General features: G+C 57.3%; 1 protein-coding gene across 6 annotated transcripts in view; it reads left to right on the forward strand.

Moving 5' to 3' along the window:
* COL23A1 (collagen type XXIII alpha 1 chain) overlaps window positions 1–11,241 on the forward strand; it is a 350,062-nt gene extending 338,821 nt beyond the window's left edge. For 5 of the 6 annotated variants that reach the window (XM_043585775.1, XM_043585755.1, XM_043585772.1 and 2 more), the window contains 12 exons: window positions 369–413; window positions 1,291–1,380; window positions 2,206–2,268; window positions 2,612–2,668; window positions 2,945–2,971; window positions 3,928–3,990; window positions 4,076–4,129; window positions 4,333–4,359; window positions 7,634–7,687; window positions 7,827–7,913; window positions 9,729–9,767; window positions 10,324–11,241. In XM_043585775.1, the coding sequence (XP_043441710.1) occupies window positions 369–413; window positions 1,291–1,380; window positions 2,206–2,268; window positions 2,612–2,668; window positions 2,945–2,971; window positions 3,928–3,990; window positions 4,076–4,129; window positions 4,333–4,359; window positions 7,634–7,687; window positions 7,827–7,913; window positions 9,729–9,767; window positions 10,324–10,398 (681 nt within the window). In that variant the 3' untranslated portion in view covers window positions 10,399–11,241. Of the gene's footprint in view, window positions 1–368; window positions 414–1,290; window positions 1,381–2,205; window positions 2,269–2,611; window positions 2,669–2,944; window positions 2,972–3,927; window positions 3,991–4,075; window positions 4,130–4,332; window positions 4,360–7,633; window positions 7,688–7,826; window positions 7,914–9,728; window positions 9,768–10,194 lie in introns of all 6 variants that reach the window. The other variant, XM_043585777.1, reaches the window with a different exon arrangement.

The raw sequence follows: 11,241 nt of genomic DNA on the forward strand, positions 1-11,241 counted from the left end.
CGCAGGAGAAAGAGCCTAAGACTTGGAAATCAGGCAAGATCTGGTCCCAGCCTGGGCTATGTGGCCTGGAATGAGTCATTTAATCCTCTGACCCTCAGTTTCCAAACCTGTAACCTCCCAGACTATAGATTATAGCCCTGGGCTGTATCTGCTCATTGGAGCTGAGGAAACGAGAAGAGCAGGGGGGCAATGCCTGGCACGCGGCCGGGCACCCAGTGGCCACCATCCTGGACCTGACTAACTCCAGGGACCCGACCCAGGGACACTGTGCTGCACCGGCGGCGGGGGGTGGGGGGGCAGCCCAGCCATAAGTCCCTCTCCAGGACCACAGGACACTGTAACCCCCCTTGCTTTCTATTCCCTCCTAGGGCGAGCTGGGACTGCCTGGTGCCCCGGGAATCGATGGAGAGAAGGTCTCTGGGCCTTTTTATTTGGTTGGCAATGCTGGTGCCTAGTGTTGGGCTTCGTGTGTGCCTGTGTTCGTGCATGTTATGTGTGTGTGCGTCCATGTGTGCATGAATGCACGTGTGCATGTGTGTGTGCGTGCGTGTGTATGTGTGTGTGTGTGTACAGAGCTAGAGAGGGGCCACATTACAGAGTGTGCTGCCTGTGTGCATGTCCTGAGTCTGCCCTTAGGCCTCAGGCAAGCTGCTCATTTTCCAGCAGCCTCGGTTCGGTTCCTTGCCCGGAGGTGAGGGTGGTAACAGCTGTGAGAAGTAACTAATTCTGTGTGTGGAAAACAGAGCGGGGTGGGTGCCTGGCACAACGTAGCAGAGTCTTCGAGTGGTAGCTAATGTCGTTACCATTGCTATCAGTACTCTTAGTGTCCCTGTAAGTGTACATCTGCGTGTGATCCTACTGACACACCACAGTGCCAGGGGCATCTCCGGGAGTGTCTTTAGTGCTGGGTCCCTAGTGTGCCCACCTTGGACAGTATGTGATTGGTTGAGAGAGGGAATGAGTGGCCAGAAGGGGCACTGAGTGGATGATGGGTTGTACGGGGGGTTTGGGGGCTCCCACCACCAGCTTCTGAGATGTAAGCTCAGGGTTGACCCCAAGCCCCATAAGTGCCCCCTCAGGGGCTGCGCAGTCCCCCGAACCCCACCTCTCCACGCACTGGCCCACCCTGCACCCCGTCTTCATTCTGGCTCCTCATTGCACTTACCTGGGCCAGGGGCCCAGAATAAAGAAGTGGTGGTCTGGCCTGGCCAGGACTAAGCTCTGGGAACCCGCTGGGGTGGGGAAGGGAGCCTGCTAGCCTCACCAACCCCTTGTTCTTGTGGCTCACAGGGTCCCAAAGGAGCTAAAGGTGACCCAGGAGAGGTGGGGCCGGCCGGACCCAAAGGGGAGGCAGGCGAGATGGGCCTGTCGGGCCTCCCGGTAGGTGTGGCTGGGTCCCCCCTCTTTGCCCACGTGGGGCTCTAAGGCAGGTGCATGCCCACCACAGCAGCTACAGGGGCGGGAGGGGGGCAGCTGGGGCCCTGCCAGCACCACCACCACCACCCCCAGCCCAGGGTCACCAAGCCTTTGAAAGGAAGCTCTGACAGTCCATGCTGCTCAGACCCTCTGAGCCCCATCTCCTCCTCCATATAATGACTTACCGCCTGCTTCCCGAGGCCTCCGCAAAGGTGGAGCCCAGCTGGCGGGTGGTTAGGTCACACACGCTGACCCCTCAAGTTCGCATCCGGCTCTGTCTCCTGCTGACTCTGGAACCCTGCACGAGCATCCTAAGCCCCCTGGGCCTCCATTTCCTCACCTCCAAAATGGGGGTGATAATCTCCCACTTGTGAGGGCATGCACGACAGGCCTGAGAAGGGTGGCTGGCGGGTGATAAATGCCCACTATCTATCACCGTCATAGTGGCTGGACTGGAAGAGTTTGGGGTTCAAGCAGCCCCCAGATGCCACCTCTTCACGTCTGGTGTCCATCCATGAGGCTCCCTCAGCTAGAGAGGTGGTACCAGGTTTGAACCCGGGTCTTTGCTTCCAGAGCCCACAATTTATACCACTATCAATGTGCTCTCCCCAAACCCCCTGTGCTGGGCATCCGGAGCGTGTCACTGATTCAGGGAAAATACTTCAAGCTACAAAGGCCAACTCACTGCTGAGGCTGGAGGCCTCATGGGGAAGGCAGGGGAAGTGCTGACCACCATGGTGGGGATTTTGATGATGGACGGAAAGGGCTGAAGGCCATCCTGTCCTGCAGGGCGCCGACGGCCCCAAGGGGGAGAAGGGAGAGTCGGCATCTGACAACCTACGGGAGAGCCTGGTAAGGGGGCTGTTGAGGACCAGGGTCCTAGCTTAGACCGGCTGCGGCCCCAAACCTTGGGACAGAAAGGCCACCTGGCCTGAGCCAACCAAAGGGCAGCGAGGGAGGGGGAGGGGGAGCCTCGGCTGTGTCCTCCAACTGAGGCCCCTCTGAGAACCCAAAGGCCAGCCCCTTGGCTCCCCACTAGGCAGTGTGCCCTTCTGGGGGCAGGAAGGAGACTCGGCCCAGTGGCTCAGGGCCCAGCACCCCCAGGAGTGCTCATCCAATATGTTCAAGTATGGGTGGGTGACATATGACGGGGGGAGGGGTGGTGGTGACTAATCCACCTCTGACTGCTTCCTAGGCTCAGATCATAGTGGAGCCAGGGCCCCCAGGCCCCCCTGGTCCCCCAGGCCCCATGGTAAGAGCATTTGGCTTAAAGTAGCTGGGACATGCAGAGGGTGGTGAACCCAGGCCTAGAGCTGTGGCCCAGGGGATGACGGGATTTCTCGGTGGGGAAGGGGCCACATTAAGCAATACGGCAGAGCCTGGGTCTGGGCTTGGGAGGCCACAGAGGTCAGGGCCATGGAGACCAGTGAGTGGCCCATGAGCCTTTGCGACCCACTGTAAGAGGAACCTGGCTCCGAGCACTGGACCCAGCCCGATGGCCTTTCTGATTTGCTCTCTCCTCCTCCAGGGCCTTCAGGGAATCCAGGGTCCCAAGGTGAGTTATGGGGCATGGGTGGAAACCCCCCTACTCACTTCAGACCCACAGCCTGGACAGTTCCAGAAAGCCTTGCTAATGGGCAGCGAGGGCCCCACACTGGGCTCCAGACCAGCTCCGCATTATCCCAGGGCCTGAATGTTCAGAATCCCCTGGAGTACAACCTCCCTGATGTCCTTGGAGCCAGCGTCCCCTGCCCCCCACTGGGGCTCTGTCCCCCTGCCCAAGCACTAGTCTGCTGCCTCATGCACACATCCGTCTTAACTGCCCCCAGCCTGGACATGAAGTCTTGGGCGTCATGTGTATTACATAATGTCATGTCCTCTGCTCTTAAATTAAAACCGTGAATGTGGCCTGCCCACGTGCCCTGCCTGGAGGAGGCCAGCTGGCCTCCCTGTTTGCCGTGCCTGGCTTCTCTCTCATGCACCCTGGGGGAGAGACTACCTCTCCATTCCCCCAGCCCAGAGGCCAGCGGGACTTGGTCATGATTCCCACCAGCTGAGTGGGGCCAAGCATGTGGCCGACCAGATGGGCTGCTTCTGGTTCTGTTTTGTCCCAAAGGCCTCCCCAGATCGTGTTTAGAAGAGGCAGCTTCTGTTAGGGACAAGGTCCAAGGCTGGGGCTCAGAAACCCGACTGGTCCTCAGCTCTGCTGCTTCTTGTCTGTGTGGCTGGGCCCGTCCCTGCCCCTCTCTCTTGCCTCTCTTTTCTCATCTGTGAAATGGGTGTGACTGCAACAATCTCCTGTGATGACCCGTGGGTGGGGAAAGGTAAAGTGCACACACTCATAGTTCATTCCGATTATGTGCTCTGGAAGGAAGCTGGGGTCAAGTCCCTGAGAGCCTGAAGTCTGTCCCTCTGCCCTGCATCCCCGCCTGTCACTGAGGCCCCAAGCTTTCCTGTCCTGCTGTCTGCCTGACCCCTCCCCACTGACTGCTGTCTCCTCTTGGCTTGCAGGGCTTGGACGGAGCAAAGGGAGAGAAGGGTGTGTCAGGAGAGAGAGGCCCCAGCGGCCTGCCTGTGAGTGTCATGAGCCTTGTCCATCCTTCCAGGCTGCTAATTCCTATAACTGTCATGCTTCTTGACCCATTCCTTTTCCACCCAGGGGCCAGCTGGCCCGCCGGGCCTTATTGGACTGCCAGGAACCAAAGGAGAGAAGGTAACCACCCTCCTTTAACGCCCCCCAAGTATGGCCACATGTTTGTTGTGTCGCTCGGCCTTGGTGGCTCAACCCCTGACGCCACACTGTCCCGAGGCCAGAAATCGGGCTTGAGGACAATTCACAAGGCTGCACATCCCAGCCATTAGTGCTCCCGGCACCCCCTCCCCAGCCCCCTCACATCTTTCTTTGTCTCTCCTCAGGGAAGACCCGGGGAGCCGGGCCTGGATGTAAGTATCTCATCATTCCCTGTAATCAGGCTCTTCTTGTGTGTAGCTTCTGACCCCGTGCTGGCCATACAGTCACCTGATCTGCAACTTGGATGTGACCCCCTTCTCCAGGGTTGAAACTCCAAGTTCCCCCTGTGTCCTCAATGCCAAGTCTAGTTCATAGCCCAGAGTAGGTACTTGATGGGTGGATGATGGGTGGATGGACCGATGGATTGATGATGGATATATGGATGATAGTGGATGGACAGATGGACAGATGGATGGGTGATAGGTGGATGGATGTTGGATATATGGATGACAGATGGATGGGTGATGGATAAATGGATAGAAGGATGATGCATTGGGGCGCCTGAGTGGCTCAGTCTGGTGAGCTTTCGACTTCAGCTCAGGTCATGATCTTGCAGTTTGTGGGTTCAAGTCATGCATCAGGCTCTGTGCTGACAGCCTGGAGCCTGCTTTGGATTCTGTGTCATCCTGTGTCATTCTGTGTCATTTAAAAATTGCACTGTTGCAATATCCTAGTGAGAGATGCTGAAGCTTCAGCTAGACATTACTGAGGGAAGGAGAGGAAGTATTAGCTCGAGGTTGATTGGATCTTTAGCCAACAACAGAAAACAGTTTAAACTGGCTTACACTGGGATGCCTGGGTGGCTCAGTCAGTTAAGTGTCCGACTTCAGCTCAGGTCATGATCTCGTGGTCCGTGAGTTCGAGCCCCATGTCGGGCTCTGTGCTGACATCTCTGAGCCTAGAGCCTGCTTCAGCTTCTGTGTCTCCCTCTCTCTTTCTGCCCCTCCCCTGCTTGCATTCTGTCTCTCAAAAATAAACATTAAAAAATATTTAACTGGCTTAAACTGATTACTAATTGAAAAATCCAAGGGTGCCTGCATGGCTCAGTCAGTTGTGTGTCTGACTCTTGATCTCGGCTCAGGTCATGATCCCAGGGTCGTGGGATCAAGCCCCACCTGGGGCTCCACACTGAGCATGGAGCCTGCTTGGAATTCTCTCTCTGTGTCTCTCTTTCTCCCTCTGCCCCTCGCCCCCACTTGTGCACACTGTCTCTCTAAAATTTAAAAAAAATCCAGAGGGACAGTGCATGGATCCACACAACCCACCTTCTCGTCCTCCCGTCTGTGCTTTCTCTGTTGGGGTGTCATTTCAAGTTACATGTGGTAATGAGGTGGAGGCAATAGCCCCAAACCCTGGAGAAAGACCATTTGCCTCACTCTGTATTCTTTTAGAAAAGTCTCATCACCTCTCTCTGGCCCCAGTTGGGTCAATGCTGAAACATGACTTGCCATGAGAAATGCAGCACCCTGATTGGCCAGCCCTGGTCACATCCTCCCTCCTGGAGCTGGGAGTGGAGTCAGTGGGTTATAAAAAGGGAGGGTGGCTCCCAGGAAAATCAGGTGGCTCTTGCAAGGGCAATGGTGACCAGATGTAGGGCTGCACGGACTCTGGTGTCCACCCTAGGCTTTAAGGAGAGAATGTCACCTGGGAGAGCAAGTGTAGACACAGAATTTCTGATTGGGAAGATGATGCTCCATCCATGAAAAGGGTCCAGAGAAGACACCAATGCTGAATCCAGTTCAGGCTCTGTCAGGGAGGTAGTGGAGCTAAAGAAACCGGGCCACCAGCAGTGTGGCCACAGCTGCCTTCTGGGAGGCCTGGAGCTGAGCTCAGAGCCCACCGGCTCTACCTGGCAAGCCTCTGGCCCTGCGCCCACTCCACCAGGCCCAGCAGACATGGGGAGTGTGCTCAGAAGCCTTCCCTGACCTCACACCTGGATAGAACAGCCCCTCTCCCTCGGACCTCATGGCATCTGGTTCATCCTGTGTCACTGAGCATAGACCATCATCTTCTATATCCTCTTGCCTGCCATGTTAGACTGTGAGGGAAGTGTCACATTTGTAACTGCAGGGTTTTAATTTGTGGAGGTGACTGACACAGTTTGGCCAATGCCATTGGAAGAAAAATATGTTACTTATGTTTCCCAAGGGAAGGGCTCACTCACTAGGCAGGGCCACATGGGGAAGCACCAGGTTTGATCCAGAGGTAGAAGGGAGTGGGGGGCAGCTTAAGCCAGAGCTTTTACTGGGGCTTCCTTGGGAAAGGCAAGACAGAGCAGGAGAGACACTTGAGGATTAGTTAGTATGAATAATCTGGGCAGGCTCCGGGCTGCAGGGGTGGTCCCTAGTTTCCTGCTACCTGCCCTTGGGATGATTTTGGGCCTTGGGATGATTTCAGCTTGCTGTGTGAGAGGCAGATAAAGGGAGTGATTTCGGGATTTTCAATTTACACATAAAAGGTGTGCCCCACACCAGCCCTTTGCTGTTTCCAAAACTCAACATGAGGGAGGGGCAGCCTCTTCCTAGCCAGCAAAATTTTTAAGATGTCAAAACATAAGACACAGAAAATAAAGGGGGAGGGGGGACACATCAAATCTGTTTCTCTGTCCTCAGTATCCAGCCCACAGCCCAGTTCCTAGTGGATGCTTAGAAATGTCGATTGCAGGGGCACATGGGTGGCTCAGTTGGTTAAGCCTCTGACTCTTGGTTTTGGCTCAGGTCCTAATCTCACGGTTCGTGAGTTCGAGCTCCACATCGGGCTCCACTGACGGTGTGGAGCCTGCTTGGGATTCTCTCTCTCCCTCTTTCTCTGCCCCTCCCCTGCCTGTGCTCTTTCTCAAAATAAATAAAAACTTTTAAAAAGTTTTTGCCTGGAGCCTGCTTCCGATTCTGTGTCTCCCTCTCTCTCTGACCCTCCCCCATTCATGCTCTGTCTCTCTCTGTCTCAAAAATAAACATTAAAAAAAAATTTTTTTTTTAAGTTTTTTAAAAATGTTGGTTGAATGGGTGGATGGACAGATGGATGAATGGGTGGGTAAGAGATTAAGCCAAAGGCTCAACAAAGGTCACCATTTCTGAGTCCACCAAAGATAGTGACATAAACTTCCACAAGTTTCCTGGGTCTCTGTCCCTAGCCAAGCTAGGGCCAGTGCCAGCAGCATGTGACAGTGACGTGCGAGAGAAAGCCCTCTGCCTGAGGGCTTCTGTCCAGAGACACCGCCAGTGTTCTCTTTTGGAGGAAGCAGTGCTAGCGTCCTGAATGTACGCTTTTCTTGAAATCAGCCTCATGCCAAACATACGTGTCACCGAGGAGTTGAGTGGGGCCAGCGGGTACCACAAATTTGCATGGGGAAGGGGCAGTGATGGAGGCACAGAGATGAACAGATACAGGACCAAATCTAAAACCTCATTTTATTCCTTTTTCCAGGGTTTCCCTGGACCCCGAGGAGAGAAAGGTGACCGGAGCGAACGTGGAGAGAAGGTGGGGGTCGGTGGAGGCTGGGATGGGGGCGCAGCAGGGCAGGGGTGGCTGCCAGCTGGAGGCCCATCCCTCTGAGAGGCGGAGGAGGGGTCCTGAACCTGGCAGCCTTGGCCACACACCCATCTCCTTCCTTGTGCAGGGGGAGCGAGGAGTCCCGGGCCGGAAAGGTGTGAAGGGCCAGAAGGGTGAGCCGGGACCTCCAGGCCTGGACCAGCCGTGTCCCGTGGTACGTGTCGGGGCAGAATGGGAGCCCCAACCCAGGTCTTTGCCGCCTCAGGCCAGGGTCAGGCCAACGTCTTCCCTGTCCTCAGAGCTCACTCGCAAGCCCCAGAGACCACTGCAGCTGTCACTGCCATCATGGAGGCACCTCTCTCATTCTGGTCCTGACTCCCCACCCTGAGCGTGCCTCAGTGTTTGCCAGGGTCACTGCCCATCTCTTTTCAGCTTCCTTGGCGCTACAGAGGATTAGGACACCCTCACCTCTCTGGGTGGGTGTCCCTTGCTGGTATGGGTGGCCCCATGCGGCCCCTGCACCCCCTCTGCATGCCCCAAAGTCCCTCCCTGCTCCCCACACCTTCCTCCTTTCCTTCTCTCTCACGTCAGCCCCTGAGGCCCACTGGACTGCAGGCCAGAAATTACCACAGTTCACTCCCCTCCCCGGAAGGCTGGAAGGGTCCACACGTCACACTCTTCCATGGAGCTCACAAAAGACAGGAAAGGGAAAACAGGGACCTTCCACACTAAGACTGAGCAGATGTTCATACCTGGCCACCCGGCCATGAGGGGTGCTGGCTGCCTTTCAAAGGGAGATCAGGGTGAGGGACCCCAGATGCCCAGTCCTCTGACTGCCCGTGAGTCACACCAGCCCTCTGGTTCCTCAGTCTCCTCATCCAAGCAGTGGGGGTACTAGGCCCTGCCTCTAGGGCCACTAGGTGGTCTTGGGGAGTCACTGAGAGAAATAGGAGGGTGGTGACCGTATTCAAAAAGTGCAGGGACAGAGGAGAGACGCGGTGGCCCAGCCTCGCAACTCCAGGCCCGGGGCCAAGACTTCCCTCCGGGTCATTCAGCCTTTGTCTTTGAAACAGGAGAACCTTAAATGTGGAGGCCAGCGAGGGGCACCGGGCTCCAGGGGCCTGGCGAGGGGCAGCGGGCCCTGCCCTGTGGTATGCGGTCTGGCCTGCTGTGTGCTGTGCTGTGCATTCCGGGCACCTGTGCCCACTGTTCTACCCCCTCCTCTCTCCTGCCTTCCTTTCCTTCCTGCCCCTCCCCCCCACTTCCCTGTGGGCCCCAGCCCGTGACCCTGGTAGATGTCTGGCAGCTCCATGGAATGTGTTCCCGTGTGTGCCTCTGGAATGAAGAATTTTCCCCCCGGGGTTCCCCAAGGACTCTAGGCTGCCTGATGGGTCCCTCCCCAGCTCCCTTACCCTCCAGGCCGCCCTAGAAACCTTCCCCACCCCACCTTGTGTCTGAGTGCTGGGCTGGCATTGGCATGCTGGCACCCCCAGACAACCCCCATTCCCCACCCCGGTTTCTACCCTGACAACCTCATTCTGCCCTGCCACCCAGATCCAGACACAAGGACCAGGACAGGCCAGAGGGGGATCCCGCTTCCTGGACTGCCCTTCAAAACACTCTTGGAGAAACTCCTGAGAGCTCTCAGGCCCCCCCAGTGTAAGGGGCCAGAGCCACCATCATGGCTGCGGGCAGGAAGCCATGAAGCCCCTCGGTATCTCCTGGCCGGCAGATTCCAGCACAGTACCTGATACTCCACAGTGCCCTGGTTCTGTCCCTGCTCTAGTGTCCCAACAAACCAAGCCCCATGGGGGCGCACTCGGGACAAGCCCAGTGAGAGGCCCTCATGTCTTGTGACCTGACTACCCAGGTGGACAGGCGTTCGGGCCCTGCCTCAGTGGGGTCCAGTGGCCTCATGTGGCAGCTCCCTCAGCTCTGCCTCCCTACACACGGGGCAAGGGTGTACAGTGTGTAGGGAGCTGATCAAGTCCCCCACCCCCATCCCCACTGAAACGTTTTTCTTTTCCAGGGCCCTGATGGGCTGCCCGTGCCTGGCTGCTGGCATAAGGTACCTTGCAGGGAGGAGTCTCTAGGACAGGCTGTGAGGAGGGCGGCGGTGGGGGTGGGGGAGACCCCAGGGGCTGGGTGTCCGCGGTTCCCCACACAGTGACTGAATAGCCAGGTTTCCCTGGGATGACACGACCCCAGCTCTGACTCTCCCATCGTGTGGCCCCAGGCATGGGGCTGTGGTCCCAGGTGACTAGTCCACCCTGTCGGTCAGTCGGGGCTCGCCCAGCACCTGGCCCAGCCAGCGCAAAGCCATCTGCACCCCCCTGGGACTTTGCCCAAACTGCCCCACTGAGAGGGGGTGAAAGCCAAGAGCTGGGCATGAGAGGATTGGGGGCATGCCCGTTCTAGAAGAAATGGGCAGGACAGGGTGCTCAGATCAGGGCAGGGCCTCCCTCCTCACCTTCAGTCTCTCCCTCCTCTTCCAGTGACCCCCGCACCCAGCTCACAACCTGTACAGATGCGTGTGGACGTTTTTAATTTTTGTAAAAACAGAACAGTAATATATTGATCTTTTTTTCACGGGATGCACCACCTGCGGCCTTGTCGCATTTAAGAGCATGGCCTGGCCTAGCCCTGGAACAATCAGCACGTGGAGCTGGCAGGAAAGGGGACGGGCCGGTCCAGGGTAATTGTGTACCCAAGGGGCAGCCGTGGGACTTGGCTCTCCCGAGAAGGAGACGAAGGTGAAAGTGCCTGGCTCAGGAGGGGCTGCAGAGATGCTGGGTTGGGCCCTCAGCCACCTGATTAGCAGAGAGACTGTCCACTGAGGTTCTGGAGCCCTGGGGCCCACCCCATCCAGAAAGGTCCGGGGCTTGGATGACAAACACAGCTGCCCCAGCTTCTCTGGCCTCTGGACTTGGCCACAGCCAGCTGCCCGCCCCTTGGGGCCCCTCTGGGCCTTGGCTTCACCGGGACAGGACAAGATTTCTGCCCAGCACTTGCAGCTGGATGCTGCAAGCTTTGGGGAGCATGCTGCACCCCCACTCCCACCAAGCTCAGTGGGCCTCAGGAAGCTAGCCTGCCATGAGAACACGTGCTCTCTGGCCCGGAGGAGACCACCACCCGTGGACCCAGCTGCAAGGAGCCTCTCGATCCTCGAGGGTGGAGGACGGCGGGTCCCAGACTGGAGTGGCTGCTGCACCCAGAAGAGGGTCATGATGGGACTTTGCCAGCCCAAGGAGACTGGCCCGCAGCTCAGAGTTGGGGTCTCCTCTTGCCCCAACTCTCCCACCCGGGAGAGCTCCGGTCAGCCTGCCAGAAATGGTCCTTTGGATGAGCTGTGCAGATGAAGAAGGCGTGGGTGGATTCCCGGCCAGCCCGAGCAGGGGGTCTGCAACCCCAGCCACCGTGCTCTGAGGAGAGGCTCCCCCACCTCTGACAGGGGCTCCCAGCTGTCATCCCCAGCCCAGATGCTTGCCTCCTTTCTCTGTATAGACGGTTATCGCTGCGTGTAATAAACCACAGTGTGTGTC

The sequence above is a fragment of the Prionailurus bengalensis genome, chromosome A1, assembly GCF_016509475.1.
Source record: "Prionailurus bengalensis isolate Pbe53 chromosome A1, Fcat_Pben_1.1_paternal_pri, whole genome shotgun sequence".
NCBI lineage: Eukaryota > Metazoa > Chordata > Mammalia > Carnivora > Felidae > Prionailurus > Prionailurus bengalensis.